Source organism: Phyllobates terribilis, unplaced genomic scaffold (genome assembly GCF_046119375.1).
Source record: "Phyllobates terribilis strain yellow unplaced genomic scaffold, ASM4611937v1 Scaffold_11__3_contigs__length_659146591, whole genome shotgun sequence".
NCBI classification, from domain to species: Eukaryota; Metazoa; Chordata; class Amphibia; order Anura; family Dendrobatidae; genus Phyllobates; species Phyllobates terribilis.
In genome coordinates this window covers 410,414,341-410,431,977 of record NW_027362771.1, presented here as the reverse complement: position 1 = coordinate 410,431,977, position 17,637 = coordinate 410,414,341, and the positions used below count along the sequence as shown (strand labels likewise).

The 17,637-nt window shown below is 39.6% G+C and overlaps 1 protein-coding gene across 3 annotated transcripts in view; it reads right to left on the bottom strand.

The window, feature by feature from the left end:
• Positions 1–17,637, bottom strand: part of SLC12A1 (solute carrier family 12 member 1) — a 183,997-nt gene that overhangs the window by 17,581 nt on the left and 148,779 nt on the right. For all 3 annotated transcript variants that reach the window (XM_073653066.1, XM_073653067.1, XM_073653068.1), the window contains 4 exons: positions 9,192–9,317; positions 5,074–5,185; positions 4,686–4,772; positions 1,940–2,075 (listed from right to left, as the gene is read on the bottom strand). In XM_073653066.1, the coding sequence (XP_073509167.1) occupies positions 1,940–2,075; positions 4,686–4,772; positions 5,074–5,185; positions 9,192–9,317 (461 nt within the window). The remainder of the gene's footprint in view (positions 1–1,939; positions 2,076–4,685; positions 4,773–5,073; positions 5,186–9,191; positions 9,318–17,637) is intronic.

Genomic DNA, 17,637 nt, shown 5'->3' with positions numbered 1-17,637 from the left:
CAAGCAGGTTCAGAGGACTTCCTGGGAGAAATGACAGTTGGAGTAGATACGGTTTCCCAAGTCCTTTCACCAAGCTAAAGAATATGGCTGTGGTGAAATACAACTCACCGACAAGCTGTGGACTGGCTTCGTACCATCCCTGGCCACATTCACTTGACCACATGTTTGTGGTTAGGCGGTCCTTCCCAGTAAGTGCACTAGGGAAGGCACGGGTAATGTTGTGGGACCCGTGCTTGTGGAAGGCGGAGACGACACCGGGACAAATAGTAGCTGCTGGGGACCGAGTATGGATACCTGGTCGCCGCCGCCATAAGGTTGTGGACAGCTTCCGCCTCCACGAGCCTAAAAGGCCACATTTCAAGTGCAAGCAGCTGTCCAAAATGTGGCAGTATAGTATTGCAGACTGTGGGTGGGTGGCCGGCTGCATACTTGCGCTTGCATTCCAAAGAGTAGGGTAGGGACAACTGAACGCTGCACTTGGACAAGGACGTGGACGGTGATTGTTGCAAGTCTGCAATGACAGGTGCATAGCGGGAGGCATCTTCGCATGCACCAAGGATCACTTATGATGGGCACACTTATAGGCAGTGACCTGGGAGTCAGAGATGCTTCCCCATGCTGTTCCCATGTCTTTTCAGCACTGTCTGCATGTGTCTGATGATGTGTCACACACCACATGGCCAGGTAAGGTTGTAAAATGTTAAAATGACATTTCCCAGTGAATGCATTTGTCTTGGTTGAAAGCAATGCAAAAGTGCAAAAACGCATCAAAAACGCTACGTGTGAACATAGCCCAAGGTGTGGAAGAGCATTTTTGTTTTAGAATATTTATTTTGCTTTATATACAAGTCAATCCCCGGGAAAGGATGTTCCTTAACATATTTCCCAGGAAAATACATTTTGATTTTGTTTTTGTATGTTTTATTGTGAGTCCGTAAAAGTGGCGTAATACCTCTGACAACGTTGTTGACAGCAGTAACCTGGGAGTCAGAAATGCTTCCAGGGGTCTTCCCCATGCTGTTCCCATGTCATTTGAGCACTGTTCCCATCGATATGGGCAATTTTTAGGCCCTCTGCAGACCGCTGGGGGGGAGGGCGGCCTGAAAAATGTTCGAGTTTCCCATAGACTTACATTGGGCTCGTTGCTAAGGTCGAGCACCCGAGTATTCCAATGTGCTTGACCCGAGCATCGAGCATTCGAGCATTTTAGTGCTCGCCCATCACTAATAAAAATACCTTCATTGTACACAGCAGTGTATTTCTAGCCTAGGTAGATTTTGAAGTACAGATGAAGTTGACAGAATTCAACAGAATTCAATAGAGCTGGTGGCTCAGCAGGTTAAGTGTCTGTATCAGTAATATTTTGAGTTTGTGGGTTCTAGACCAGGGACTCACAGAAAAAAAATAAAAAATAAAAAAATATATATATATTTAATTGCTCATAAATTCACTAATTTATTTATAGGACCAAAAAAATCATTTTCTTCTGCTTAGTATACAGGTACCATAAAAATACATTGTTATACACAATGTATTTCTATGGACTTGTATGAGCTGCTTCTGCATTCATTGACTGCATTGTAGAGTCAAGTTAACTAAATCCTCCTATGTTCACCATTGGGAGCAGTAGCTCAATAGTTAGAGCTTCAGCTTCTGGAAACTGAGTTCCCAGGTCGAGTCCTGGGCATGTGTGGTCACAGGAGAATAAAGAGGTGAGCAATGTAATTTAATTTATTCACTGACCAGTGAGTGGCCCCACCCCCCAAGGAGGAGGAGCTACACCCCCGACATCGGAGAGGTGAGTATAAATAGAAGCCAAGAGAAAAGCTGAGCCGTTATTGGACGGTTGGGAGCTATGTGTAAGGTACTACTGACCAAGTCAATATTATACACTCAAGTAATGTTAGGTGGCAGTTATATTATGCTAAAATTCACACACCTTTTCTCGGAACTGTTCAAGTTCTGAATCTGTAATTTTCCATGGGTTTTCTCTTCTTATTTTCTCTGCAGTTGGTACATCACTGGCGCTTTCATGGAGTCTATAGGGCTCAATCATCTCTTCAAAGAACTTCCAGCTACTCAAACATGAAAAATACAGGAGTCAGTACGTTTCACCAATTATGAGGAAGGAAATTCTATTTTGACATTTTCTGGCATATTTTGAGACATTGTATCAGTGCACTAAAAGGGGTTGTCCAGGCAAAATTAAAATGTTACCAGTGTTTAGGTAATAGACAAACAAAGCAATATTCACCTACCGAAATTACCTGGATGCAGCGCAGGCCATTCCGTGGCCTGTGTTTACACCGGAAGAGAGGCAACATTGTTGCTGCAGCAGCTGGATTGTCTGCGGCGGTCAACCTAGGATTGCTGCCGTGTCATCGCTGATATCACCGATGGCACACTATTGAAATCACTTGACCGCGACAGTCACAGATTAAATTGTTCCTGCTGCTGATGGATCGATATCTCCCTGTGTAAATGCAGACCTTGAAGCAGTCTGCACTGGATCCAAGTAAATACCGATAGCGGAGTGTTTTTTTTTTTTTTTAATATATCAAACCACCTGTAAAATTTTAATTTTGCCCGGACAACCCCTTTAACTTGATAAGTTAGACTCTGTTCACATGAATTTATCTTGTGCATTCCTGTTTGAAATGGAAGCAGAAGGGCATCATTAATTTATATTGGGTACAACTGGTTTCTGTTTTTCTATTTAGTATTATTTTTTTACAAAGAAAAAAAAAAACTCCAGCAGGCAGAACTTTTCTTCCTTCCTAAAAATAAACAAGAAACCAGACCTACCCTTTAAACATAAAGTCTCTCTGCTTCTTTAGCAACAGAAGTACGCAGGATGCTGATTTCGGTTTAGTATTCTATGTGCACAAATCTAAGGTTGTGCAAAAAGTTTTATGAAGGAGGAATCCACTGCTTACATTTTGATTATGACTGCATGTTGGAGGAAAAGTCAGTGTGTCAAGTTTGCACACAGTAAAGATGATCCACTCATGTCATGTCTTAACTCCTTAATAACTAGACTTAAAAGGGTCATTAATGAACGGCCCTTTTTTTTCATTATTTGCCTCTCCACTTTTCAGCAGACAATTAATTTATGCAGGACAAATTGTATTATTTTTAGTGATCTTTTGTGGTACATATAAATGAGCAGCTCGTGCAGTCTAAATGTGTTACCAAGGCCTGCAGCATCTCCAGACTTTTCTCCCATCATGCACATATAGGACATCCTTGGTTGGCAATTGTAAAGGGTGCTGCCAGCAGTGGATTTTGATGATTTCTGTGCTGAAGTGTACTCAGTGTGGCAGAATATTCTTCAGATAACCTTATTCATAGCATGTCAAGGCGTATAAGTGTGGGTATTTTTGCACATGGTGCTCATACTCAATACTGTAGAAATCAAGATGTTTTGTAAATTTTGTTTCCATTCTTTCATCATTTGCATAATATCAACATGTCTATCAATTCTGTGATTCCAATAATTCTACAACTTTTCCTTCTTGGAGTTGCAATTTCAATGTTGAGGAGTGTGTACATATTAGATACACACACTTCTCAGCATTGGAATTGCAACATATTGTTATAAACATATTTTACTTAATTTGTCTTCTACGAGATCATAAAAGATCTCTGGGTAACATAAATATATATATTTTATCTTCATTGTACATTTTTTTTCCACTGTGACTGGGCATCTATAAGAGCCCCAGTTACAGGGGAAAACAACTTACTACATTTACAGAAGTCACTGACAGAGCTCTGCTAGAACCCAGCACCTCTGCTATGCCAAACAGACACCTGGCGATCATATGATTGCAGGTCTTACAGAAGCATAACATTGCTGATGCTTTTCTTTACTGCATAAAGCTCATTGAGCAGTATGTAGCCAGCGAAAGAGAAGACTATATATTCAGTGGTGCAGGGTTAAAGACAAGAATAAAATACCCTTGGTCAGTATCTTGTTAAAGAGAAAACCTGTGTTTATAGGGGCTGTATGAGATGGAGGATCTTTTTTTTTAAATAAATATGTACAAATAATCCCCGTCAGTGGGCTGAGTTAGATATTGCAGGTAGCTCACTTCACTGGGATGATGTGATACCAGACATAGACAAGAGTGCTGTTTCTGATTCACTCCATGTTGTTGAGATTTGACAGTTAAAGGGGTATTCTCATCTATTCCATGAATTGGTAATATGGGAATACCTGCCTATATGCAGCGACCAGAGGTGATTAGTTAAGGAAACAGTCAAGCCGGCTGTGTAATATGGTTTCCGTACCTTCCAGCCCACTTGGGCGCATATAGACAGGTATTATCCTGTGATTGACTGACAACAGTAATAAATCCCTTGCGTTTGCATACAAATGTTATATTGGACATGTATTATAAAGCACTGTTGAGAATAATAAAGAATGGTAATAATAACAAGAACAATGATGTTCTAGTAAAATAACAATAATTACATGGTTAATGAACACTCTACAACTTTACAGCCAATGTGCAGTTACACCATTTCGAATGTACTAAATCCATGGGGCTCCTGTATAGCTATATTGGTAAATGAGTTTTATGTTCCTCCTGGATACAGAGATTTCTCTAGCCATAAAACAGGTAATAAAAGTTTTGTACTTTGATGCAGCAAATCTGACAATATATACCACTGTTACATACCTTTCTTTGCTTGGCTTAGTGTTAATGTCTGCAACAATATATACATCGGCAAATTTAATGCGGAACTTACTGAGAAGTGCGGCCATCCTGTGAAGATAAAGAATAAAATATGAATGTAATGTGCCTGTGGTTCCTAACTAATTTCCATCCAAATGAAAAGCTACAAACATAAATTCTACTTTAGATAGGATATATTTTCCTTCCACTCGAAAAGGCTTACAAGAAGGAAAATATGCCTGGGCCCTGGAGAAATAAATATATATGTATTTGATGAGCATTTAATTAGAGTCTTTAAAAAGAATAATGAGGACGTGTTGCATTTACATAAGATGATTTTTAGTCTTTGAAGTTTATAAAATAAAGCTGGACAAAAGATGTGCATAATTACATCAATTTTTCATCCTCGAGACGGTTCACTTTTCCTCCTATAAAGATTCGCAGTTTACAATCCTTCCATTTCTTTCTCAGGGTCAGAATATGTGGAATAAGTAATGTCAAACCTGAAAAATAAAGCAATGAATGCTTGGTGGGTACGCTGAGAAAACTCATTATGATAATTATGACCTGAATTACCCTGAAATTCTGCAATATTCTCCCCAAATTACACCAGCTAGTGGTTGGGGTGTGGAAGACAAAAATGTAAACTTATGTGATTTGCTTGTGTAATTTTTGACTCCAGATCCTCTATTGGTCTTGGAGTACTAAGTGAACAAACTGGGTGGTCTGCTAAATGAATCATATGACTGCCCTTTTACATTGGAAAACTCACTGGGGGTTGTGGGCTAATCGTAGATAAATGGTTAGTTTGTAAAAAATAATTTTATTTGACACCATTGGTTCTGTCTGATTCTGGGAATATCCCTTATGTTGTATGTAGTTCTAGTTTTACATTATACACTGTCTCTCATAAAGGACATATATATATAATTGCCAAGCAAGTGGTCAGTGAACATGCAGTGTCTTTTAGAATATCTGAGAACCGTGGCCCACCTTTACCTTTTATGTTTTGGGATATTTAGATATCTTCTCTATTTAAGGTCTGTGGTCTTTCCATATTTACAACCTTGGCTCCTTTGGGTGGAAATAGTTTAACCGCTTGGTGTAATAGCCAGTTTTGACCATTTTTCCCACTTTTCTATTGTTGCTTTCTGGGAACCATGACTTTTTTATTTTTTCGGTAACACAGCCATATGAAAGCTTGTTCTTTTTCGAGATGTGTTGTATTTGTCAATGACATCATTTTGGGGTACATATAATTTATTAACCATCTTTTATTAACTTTATGGGAAGGAATGTAAACAAAACAGCAATTCTTCCCCAATTATTTGAATTTTAAATTTTACGCTGTTCACCGTGCTGCACAAATATAGTGTTAACTTTATTCCGGGGGACAGTGTAAATATGGCGTTACCAAATTCATATAGTTTTATTTATTTTTATTACTTTTGTACAATTAATAACATTTTTGAAAAATTAATTGTTTATGGGTCGCCATATTCTGAGAGCCAAAAGTTTCACAACTATCCATCAACAGGGCTTTATGAGGGTTTATTATTGCCTGAAAAGCTGTAGTTTTTATTGGTGCCATTTTGTGGTACATGTGACTTTTTGATCACTTTTACTAACTAACTAACTATATATATATATGTATATGTGTGTATATATATATATATACAGTACAGACCAAAAGTTTGGACACACCTTCTCATTTAAAGATTTTTCTGTATTTTCATGACTATGAAAATTGTACATTCACACTGAAGGCATCAAAACTATGAATTAACACATGTGGAATTATATACTTAACAAAACAGTGTGAAACAACTGAAAATATGTCTTATATTCTAGGTTCTTCAAAGTAGCCACCTTTTGCTTTGTGACTGCTTTGCACACTCTTGGCATTCTCTTGATGAGCTTCAAGAGGTAGTCACCGGAAATGGTTTTCACTTCACAGGTGTGCCCTGTCAGGTTTAATAAGTGGGATTTGTTGCCTTATAAATGGGGTTGGGACCATCAGTTGTGTTATGCAGAAGTCTGGTGAATACACAGCTGATAGTCCTACTGAATAGACTGTTAGAATTTGTATTATGGCAAGAAAAAAGCAGCTAAGTAAAGAAAAATGAGTGGCCATCATTACTTTAAGAAATGAAGGTTAGTCAGTGCGAAAAATTGGGAAAAATTTGAAAGTGTCCCCAAGTGCAGTTGCAAAAACCATCAAGCGCTACAAAGAAACTGGCTCACATGAGGACCGCCCCAGGAAAGGAAGACCAAGAGTCACCTCTGCTTCTGAGGATAAGTTTATCCGAGTCACCAGCCTCAGAAATTGCAGGTTAACAGCAGCTCAGATTAGAGACCAGGTCAATGCCACACAGAGTTCTAGCAGCAGACACATCTCTTCAACAACTATTAAGAGGAGACTTTGTGCAGCAGGCCTTCATGGTAAAATAGCTGCTAGGAAACCACTGCTAAGGACAGGCAACAAGCAGAAGAGACAAGTTTGAGCTAAAGAACACAAGGAATGGACATTAGACCAGTGGAGATCTGTGCTTTGGTCTGATGAGTCCAAATTTGAGATCTTTGGTTCCAACCACCGTGTCTTTGTGCGACGCAGAAAAGGTGAGCGGATGGACTCTACATGCCTGGTTCCCACCATGAAGCATGGAGGAGGAGGTGTGATGGTGCTTTGCTGGTGACACTGTTGGGGTTTTATTCAAAATTGAAGGCATACTGAACCAGCATGGCTACCACAGCATCTTGCAGCGGCATGCTATTCCATCCGCTTTGCGTTTAGTTGGACCATCATTTATTTTTTAACAGGACAATGACCCCAAACACACCTCCAGGCTGTGTAAGGGCTATTTGATCAAGAAGGAGAGTGATGGGTTGCTACGCCAGATGACCTGGCCTCCACAGTCACCAGACCTGAACCCAATCAAGATGGTTGGGGTGAGCTGGACTGCAGAGTGAAGGCAAAAGGGCCAACAAGTGCTAAGCATCTCTGGGAACTCCTTCAAGATTGTTGGAAGACCATTTCCGGTGACTACCTCTTGAAGCTCATTAAGAGAATGCCAAGAGTGTGCAAAGCAGTCATCAAAGCAAAAGGTGGCTACTTTGAAGAACCTAGAATATAAGACATATTTTCAGGTGTTTCACACTGTTTTGTTAAGTATATAATTCCACATGTGTTAATTCATAGTTTTGATGCCTTCAGTGTAAATGTACAATTTTCATAGTCAAGAAAATACAGAAAAATCTTTAAATGAGAAGGTGTGTCCAAACTTTTGGTCTGTACTGTATATATATATATATATATATATACATAATATGCACAGGATATTATAAAAATATATAAATATTTTTTGTTGGTTATTATATCATGACACTCATAACTTGCTTATTTTCCTGTAGATGGAACTATAATGAGGGCTTTTTTTTTGCGAGACAAGCTGTAGTTTTTACTGGTACCATTTTTGGGTACATATAACTTTTTGATTTTTTAATTATATTATTCATAGGAGGCATGAGCAAGTAACAGTAAATCTTGAATAGCTTTTTAAATGTAGTTTTTTTTAAAGAGTGGTAGGGCAGGATAGAGTAGGGCAGGATCTGATTGGCTGAGGGTCATGTCAGGCACAGAGGCCATTGTCATACTTCCGGTTGCCATAGCAACCCGTCAGCACCCCGCGCGAGTACCAATGGGCTGACAAAGGGACCAATCTCCCTTTGTCAGATTCTCTCACATACCGCTGTCACTATTAACAGTGGCATCCAAGGGGTTCAAATTTTGGCACCAATAACAGCCTGCAACTTCTGCGGATGCCATAGGCACCACTCCTGTACCTTTGCCATTCATCAGACATAACTGTACATCCGTTTGCAGTACATAATATACAATATGGACACACAATTATGTCCATTTGAGGGAAGGGTTTAAAGGGAACCTGTCAGGTTGGATAATGCGGTTAACCTGCAGATATAAGGTTAATCTGCAGGTTACCAACAATATGAAGGTGCCCAACTGGTGTACTGAAAGTGCAGCAACTTTATTCCTCCTGGGAGCAGCTGGCTTTCAGTCATACAGGCATGGTTGGAGCAATTATAGTCTCATGGCTCATTATTCTGTGAGCGGTGGCTGTGAGCAAGCCCATGCCCTGATTGACAGCCGGCTCTGCTGTTGGTCAGTGTTGGGATGTTCTTACAGCTTTTGCTCTCAGTGCTGTGAGCGGTGACTGTAGCTGTGCCGACACGCATGTATGACTGAAAGCTGGTGGCTTCTGGGAGGAATAAAGTTCATTTTCAGTACACCGACCAGGCACCTTCATAACACTATTAACCAGCATATTAACGCTATATACTGTAGGTTAATAGTGTTATTGGACATGACAGGTTCCCTTTAAGATTGAGGGTTCTGAGTTTTATGAATATATTTTTAGGCTGGAGGTAAAGTGTACTTATATTTAGGGCCTTTAATATTTTAAATACAATTATTGTATCAGGTCTTCTTACCACCATCATCAAATAGCCACCAGACATCTATAGTGCCCTTTCCTTGCTTCTTCTTAAATTGTTCACTAGCTTCCACAAGTCTCTGGTTATACTCGCCCATGTGCATTGGTGGAGCTGTACTAACTTCTGAAATTCGAAGCAAAAATATTAGTCTACATTGTCAATACTAGACAGCGGCAATTCCACTGTAGATGTCAGCAGACTGCCATAAAAAGCAGCTTTAGTTTCGGAGCTAGAAACTGAATTTCATTACAACATCTCATATATTTAATGTCATGCTTAAAAAATGGAAATTTCAGCTGCCTAGAACAAAGGAAATGGATTTGTCAAATTAAGAAGAGGGCTGAAATGAGAACAATGCAAACTGTTTAGGAAATGTCATCCTACATTATTTATCTGATGTAAGATCATAGCACACATTATTTAAAAGTATTAAAAGTATCAATCTTGACTTCCATGATGTTTTTTCTCGATGCTTTGTCCCGTCAGTCACTCGCCATCATTTATTGGTAGGTTATTTCACATATTTTGCTTACAAAAGTACAACTAAATTTAAAAAATGTTCCTTTTTTCCCTATCAGATGGATTATACATGAGATATCATACCTTTATAAAGGGATTCATATTTTACTAAATATGGTCCTACTAACGTTTCGGTAATATAGTCACTTCTAAAATGGCCCCCAATTGCTTATTTCATAGGCGGCACTCTATTTGTATCTCTTACCTATTCTTCACATGTGACAAAATCATAACCTTCGAAGTTTTAGTGCCTGAGATCAACATTTCAGACTAAATTTTAGTATAAACTACAGAACAGTATGAGGACAGATATTTTGTCAGCAGAGTAAAAAAGCTGATCTTTAGTTTCACCTATCCACTGACACTACAGATTGGGAAGATTCGCTGAATTGTAGAATGTGTCTGGGTAACAAAGGTTAAAGGGGTTTTTGGCTTTAACCTGCTACCATAAACATATACAATAACCTCTTACATTATGATGTGCTGCCCCTTTGTCATTAATGTCTTCTGCATGTCACTGATGTTCTGAACCTGGCCAGTGATAGAGGGGCATGTCATCATCAGCCTTCCCCATTACAAAAACATTGGTGGCATCAAACCATGGTGTAAGAGATCATAGCTGAACGTATAATAACTTTGTATGTAAAGGTCTGTCAGCACAAAATTACTTTTCTAATCAAGCACATCACATTGTAGGGGATAAAGCCCTAATAAAAATCATACTTTTGGGTCCTGATTCATTATTTGGGGGGGGGTGGTGGTGTTCTAAGTTACTTTTCTTTTTTTCTGTTTTGCAGTATTTGCTGAGGTTGTTTTGTGCCAAATTCTTCAAAATGAAATAAGTAGGTCATTAATTTTGCCCAAACTAAAAAATGATCTTTATTTTTGTCTTTAACTTTATTTGCGACTTTGTAGCACAAAAAGTCGCATGTTAAATTAATAGGTTGCAAAGTTGCGCACAAATTCCAGACATACATAAAATCACTCCAAGGATGGGTTCGACATTTGTGCTAAAATTTAGAGATGTATTTATCTTTTTTAAAGTCACAATTGATGAATCAACCGAAAACATCTGAAAACCCTCAAACCATGTCCACAATGAATCAGACCCTTTATATCCAAATTTTTTGCTGTGTTTGCCAGAAATTGTTCTTTATTGAGTTGCTCGGCACACTCTGGGCGTGGCCAAACAGTTCACTGCCGTTTCCACCTACTTTTTTACCCATCTATCTCCGTCCTCCTCTCGCTTGTGTAAACCAAACTGTCAATCAAGAAATAAGAATACTGAGACTGATTAAAAAATAAAGGTGGGAAGGTGCACCGGACCACTGGGCTGCATCCAAAATGCACCAACTGGCTTATTAGCATATCTAAATTTAAAAAAAATCTGAAAAATGTAGTTACAGATTTGGGCAACAAACGTACGATTTTTATTAGGACTTTGTCCCTTACAAGGTGCAGTCATGGGTTTGAACAGTTTTTTTTTGCTGATAGACTCAATATAAAATGAACATTAACCCATTATATTTAGAAGCATTTAAAGTTTTTTTTCCCACGAACAAAGTATGGTATATTTTAATCAATAGATCTTGGAATAATAATATGTTTCACAATTGGATGTGTTTAAAAAAATGTTTCTGTGCCAAGATAATCTTATAAATGTGCCCCTGCTGTGTACTGTGTAATGGCTGTGTCTGACCATGCAGGAACATTGTCTGATCATACCACATATCCTGGGCAGGAGAGGACATAAAAAAGTATATATATTACAGCACAGGATCGCAAATAATTCTTTCTTTGAGGTAATTCATTTTTTAAAAACAGGCAGGGAAATCTTTTATCTCACAAAAAGAATCAGCTGTGATCCCATACTGTCCTGCATGTATACTCTTTTGCTTCCTCCCCGCAAAAAACAAGCCCTGACAGGACTCTGTCGGCCAAAATATGGAAAAATTATAGCTCTCAAGATATGGCGATGCAAAAACTAGTCTTTGCAAAAAAAAGTTTTTTTTAGTGTGCGACAGCTGTCAATCATAAAAACTCGATATAAATCTGATATCCCTGTAATTGCACCGACCTGAAGAATAAAGTCGTCTAATCACTTATACCTCACGAGGAGCGGCGTAAAAAATAAACGCTAGGGTTAGGGTTGTACTAGAGTTGTGGTATGGTTAGGGCTGTGCTAGGGTTAGGGTTGAGCTAGGGTTAGGGTTGTGCTGGGGTTAGGGTTGTGCTGGGGTTAGGGTTGTGCTGGGGTTAGGGTTGTGCTAGGGTTAGGGATATGCTAGGGTTAGTGTTGTGCTAGGGTTAAGGTTACATTAGGGTTGGGGTTAGGGTTGTGTTGGGGTTGGGATATTTTCAAAAGTAAAGAAAAAAAATGATGACAATATGGCGACTAGTGTTGAGTGCAAGTTCTCGCTACTTGAGTTTGCATCGGGTGCTTGGGTATGCACAGAGTATCGCGTGTGCTCGAGTGACATGCTCGTGTCTCCATCCCATATGTTTCGTGGCTGTTATACAGCCAAGAAAAGCACTTGGGGACTGCCTGCCATGCACGGGCAATCCCTGCATGGTTTTTTTTGGGTGTCTAACAACCGTGAAACATGCGGGATGGGGACTTGAGCATGTCACTTGAGCATCTGTGATATTTGGTCCATACCCGAGTACCCGATGCAAACTCAAGTAGCGAGCACTTGCACTCAAGACTAATGACAACTTATTCAATATGATGATAATGTTATCAAATTCTGTGTCGTACTTCTAGGTTTAAAATGTTCACTATACCCCTTGATAAAATCCTTGAGTGGTCTAATTTCCAAAATGGGGTCACTTGTGGGGGGTTTGCATTGTTTATGCGCATCAGGGGCTCTCCAAACGCAACATGGCGTCCGCTCTCGATTTCAGACAATTTTGCGTTCAAAAAGTCACACAGTGCTCCTTCCCTTCTGAACCCTGTCGTGCGCCCAAACAGTGTTTTTTCCCCACTTATGGGGTATCAATGTACTCGGGAGAAATTGCACAACAAATTGCATGGTGCAATTTCTCTTGTTACCCTTATGAAAATGCAAAATTGGGGGCTGAAAAACATTTTTATGGGAAAAATGTGAAAATGTTATTTTTATGGCTCAATGTTATAAACTTCTTTGAAGCACCTGAGGGTTCAAGGTGCTCACCACACATCTAGATAATTTCCCTGAGGGGTCTAGTTTCCAAAATGGTGTCACTTGTGGGGGGTTTCCAATGTTTAGGCACATCAGGAGCTCTCCAAACGCAACATGGCGTCTGCTAATTATTCAAGCAAATGTTACATTCAAAAAGTCAAATGGCGCGCCTTCCCTTCCGAACCCTGCCGTGCGCCCAAACAGTGGTTCTCCCCCACATATGGGGTATTGACTAGAGATGAGCGTTGTTCGACTAGAACTGTTCGCCAATCTCAAATTCGAGCTGTTTTGGGCGGTGTTCGAGTTGTTCGACGAACCCGAACGATTTGCAAAAAATTCGGCTGTTCGAGGTTATGTTCGATAACTGTTCATGCACCAAAAGCGTGTCCTGCATGTCTGGCGCTATTTAGAGCACCAATCATGCAGGGATTGTCTGCCACTCACTGTAATGCCACAGCCATGGTGGTTGTGGCATTAGAGTGATTGCCCAAATCGATGGGAACAGTGCTCACAGTGAAACATGAAAAGCCGGCAATTCAGCAGCGGCGTACACCGGTACCCGACAATTTAGAACCGAAAGAATAGAGCTTCACACATAGATTAGATAGATAGAAACATGTCAGTCACATATATAAGAAGTACAGTGACAGTGTTGCTTACTGTACTTGTCATTTAGTGTAAAGGATTTATTAAAAAAAATATTAGTGTTTTCATGCACCGTCTCTTTAAAAAAGCCGGCCGGCAATTCAGCAGGGTACCCGACAATTTAGAATGGAAGGAATAGAGAATCACACATAGATTAGATAGATAGAAACATGTCAGTCACACATATAAGAAGTACAGTGACAGTGTTGATTACTGTACTTGTCATTTAGTGTAAAGGATTTATTAAAAAAAATATTAGTGTTTTCATGCACCGTCTCTTTAAAAAAGCCGGCCGGCAATTCAGCATCTGTACCCGACAATTTAGAACAGAAAGATAGAGCATCACACATAGATTAGATAGATAGAAACATGTCAGTCACATATATATGAAGTACAGTGACAGTGTTGCCTACTGTACTTGTCATTTAGTGTTAAAATAAAGGATTTATTTTAAAAAAAATTGGCGTGGGGTTCCCCATAATTTTAGTCTCTAGCGGAGATTAAGCAGACAGCTGGGGCAGATGTTTGAAGCCTGGGAAGGGGGTAATACCCACGGAGCTTCCCAGGCTACTAATATCAGCCCCCAGCTGAATACCTAGCCTTTACTAGCTACTAAAATGGGGGACCCCCCAAAAAATTGACGTGGGGTCCCCCCTATTTTAATAGCTAGCAAAGGCTAGGCAGACAGCTGGGGGCTGATATTAATAGCCCAGGAAGGGTGCCATGAATATTGGCCCCCTCCCAGGCTAGAAACACCAGCCATCAGCCGCCCCAGAAATGGCACATCCATAGGATGCGCCAATTCTGGCACTTAGCCTCGCTCTTCCCACTGCCCTGTAGCGGTGGCAGTGGGGTAATAGGGCTGGGGTTAATGTCAGCTTATAATGCCAGCTGACATCAAGCCCAGGTTAGTAATGGAGAGGCGTCTATAAGACACCCCCATTACTAACCCCGTAGTCAAAGTTAAAAAAAAACACAAACACCCAGAATAAAGTCCTTTAATTGAAATAAAGACACAATTCTTTATTGTTCTAAATTAAACCATACTTACAATCACGCCCATTCCAGCTGAAGCCAACGATCCCCTGCAATAAAAGAAAAATAATAAAGCAACATAATCCTTACCTTTCCATGGTTCCCACGACAGCTTCAGCTCTGCTACATCGAGATGACAGGCTGGACCGCAGCAGAAAGCTGCCATCCAGCCTGTCATCCCGCAGACACTGAGAAGCGCAGGCTTGCTTGCGCTCCTCAGCGTCTCTCTGTGACGGCATCCAGATGAGCCGAGTTCATGTCCAATGAACTCGGCACACCTCATGCACGTCACTGACAGCGTGGGAAAATTCTCACGCTGAAGCGCTGAGTGCAGGAGAATTCTCCCACGCTGTCAGTGACGTGCATGAGGTGAGCTCATGTCCAATGAACTCAGTTCACCTCATGCACGTCACTGACAGCGTGGGAAAATTCTCCTGCACTCAGCGCTTCAGCGTGAGAATTCTCCCACGCTGTCAGTGACGTGCATGAGGTGAGCCGAGTTCATTGGACATGACCTCGGCTCATCTGGATGCCCTCACAGAGAGACACTGTGGAGCGCAAGCAAGCCTGCGCTTCTCAGTGTCTTCGGGATGACAGGCTGGATGGCAGCGTTCTGTCTTTAAATTTATTTTCATGTTAAATGTTCATTTTTTTCTTCCACATTCCAAAACTTCCTGTGAAGCACCTAACGGGTTAATAAACTTATTGAATGTGGTTTTGAGCTCCTTGAGGGGTGCAGCTTTTAGAATGGTGTAACTTTTGGGTATTTTCTGTCATAAAGGCCCCTTCAAAGTCACTTCAAATTTGATGTGGTCCCTAAAAAAAAAATTTTGCTGGAAAAATGAGAAATTCCTGATCAACTTTTAACCCTTATAGCTTCCTAATCTTTAAAAAATTTGGTTCCAAAATTGTGCTGATGTAAAGTAGACATATGGGAAATAACTAATAACTATTTTGTGTGACATAACTCTCTGATTTAAGGACATGAAAATTCAAATTTAGAAAATTGCTACATTTTCGCCAAATTTCTGATTTTTTCACAAATAAACACAAGTGATATCGAAAATTTTTTAGCACTATTATGAAGTACAAGAAGTCACGAAAAAACAATCTCCGAATCAGTGGGATCAGTTGAAGCGTTCAAGAGTTATTACCGCATAAAGGGACAGTGGTCAGAATTGTAAAAAATTGACCTGGTCGTTAACGTGCAAACCACCTTCGGGGATAAAGGGGTTAAATTAACTTTGTTTGTGGGAAAAGCCCTTTAATAATATACTTTATACACACACAAAAAAAAGCAATGTCTTTATCTTTACTTCTATCCTTTTCAGGCTGGGAAAATGTTGATTACAGTATCAAAAATAGGATTACAGAACAGAAAAACTAACAAATATGCAATGATTACTGCATTGAGAAGTTGTGAACATTTATATATATTTTTAAAAAAAATAAACCTGGTTAATTAAACTATTTGCAATTTAATATGCTTCCTGCATATGGCTTCAAATAAGAGAAATATGGAATAAGCCTTGATGGGATTTGGAAAGATATGGGACATTTTATTTTGCTGCGTCAGTTCTCTGAAAGCGGGTAGCCTGGAGAGCAATTACAGTGATAGATGGCCTGTCATGTGGGCACTAAGAGTGGCGATTAGTAGCTCTTGACATGTTCAGTATTGCACAACATAGCGTAATGGGAGAGGTGATAACACCATCAAGCATTTGAAGTACATCTTTCCACAAATTGTTATCTTCTCAGAATACTGTCAGAAACAATTCGCTGGCACTTGTGTTTTTACAATATTTTGTTAAAACAAAAATGGCAATAAATTTAGGAGCAAATTCCATATTTTGATGAACAAGGGTAAAACTAGACTATTACTTGTAAGTTATCTTTCTAAAATTATGTATTTTGAACCAGTATGTTTTTTTTTCCATAACTTCTGCCTCCAAACAGGAAATGAATAACTTGTAATAGACAGGGACAATGGTGCCAAGGAGTCTATTGTGTATCATGAACACATTTTGACCCTGCCACCAGCCAGGACATTGGATATTAATGATACTGGGCAAAAGAAGAATAAGGAGACTTCAATCAACTAACGTGGGCATGAAAAAAAATCTTAATATTTTAATAAAGGAAGCAAATAACTCATTATTAACCTTTGAACCCTGTCTGACATCTTTATTATGTAAAAACATAACAGTGCGATAACTACTCAGTAATTCCCTGTATGTTGATATCTCTGTTTAAAATTAAAAAAAGAAGAGGTTTACCATAAATAAAGGAAAGTTATTTGGGCTCCATGAGAGAATATACACCATGTATCATTCTGAACAGGGGCTTCTCTCTATTACATATATGTACATATTGGGGGGCACAGCTGTACAGTACATACATGTATGGACATCATGTGTAGGCATCTCACGCCTGGTAGCAAAGACAATTGTTTGTTATAAGTGAATCACGACTGAATGCTGAATAGACTGATTGACCAAACAACAGCCATTATGCCAAGGCTTAAAAAAGCTCTCCCAGTTTTTTTTGCTTCTATAACTGCACATCTACCTGTCACTCTCTGCACTACTCTTATACTTGTTTAAAATTATGCAGTTGGATGGTTGAACCCTGCTTTCGTACACATAAGTTTGGTGACATGCACTGCACAGTCATCATCATTAACTGTGATAGCAAATTCTTCCCTGTAGAGAATTTCAGTGGTACAACCCATGTTACTTCACTACATAGCTTCTTCTGTTGGCTAAGATGGGGGCATTTTTCACAGAAGGGGGTCACCTTCCAAGATTTAATATGGGATTACAGGACCTAATTTTAGAGGTGTATACAATAAATTTGCAGATAGAAACAGCTAAATAAGGTAGTACTACTGGGACAACCCCTTCTCAATCCGTATGTTTCCCCCTTTTAAAATAATAATACTTATACTCACCTCCGATGCCGTTCCAGTAGTGTCGGCACTTTCTCTCCTGGCAAGTGATTAACAGTTTGATTTCAGGCAAACCTTTCGGCCAATCAGAAGCCACTTCACTCTCCCCATCTTCGGACTTAATAAAAGTATTATT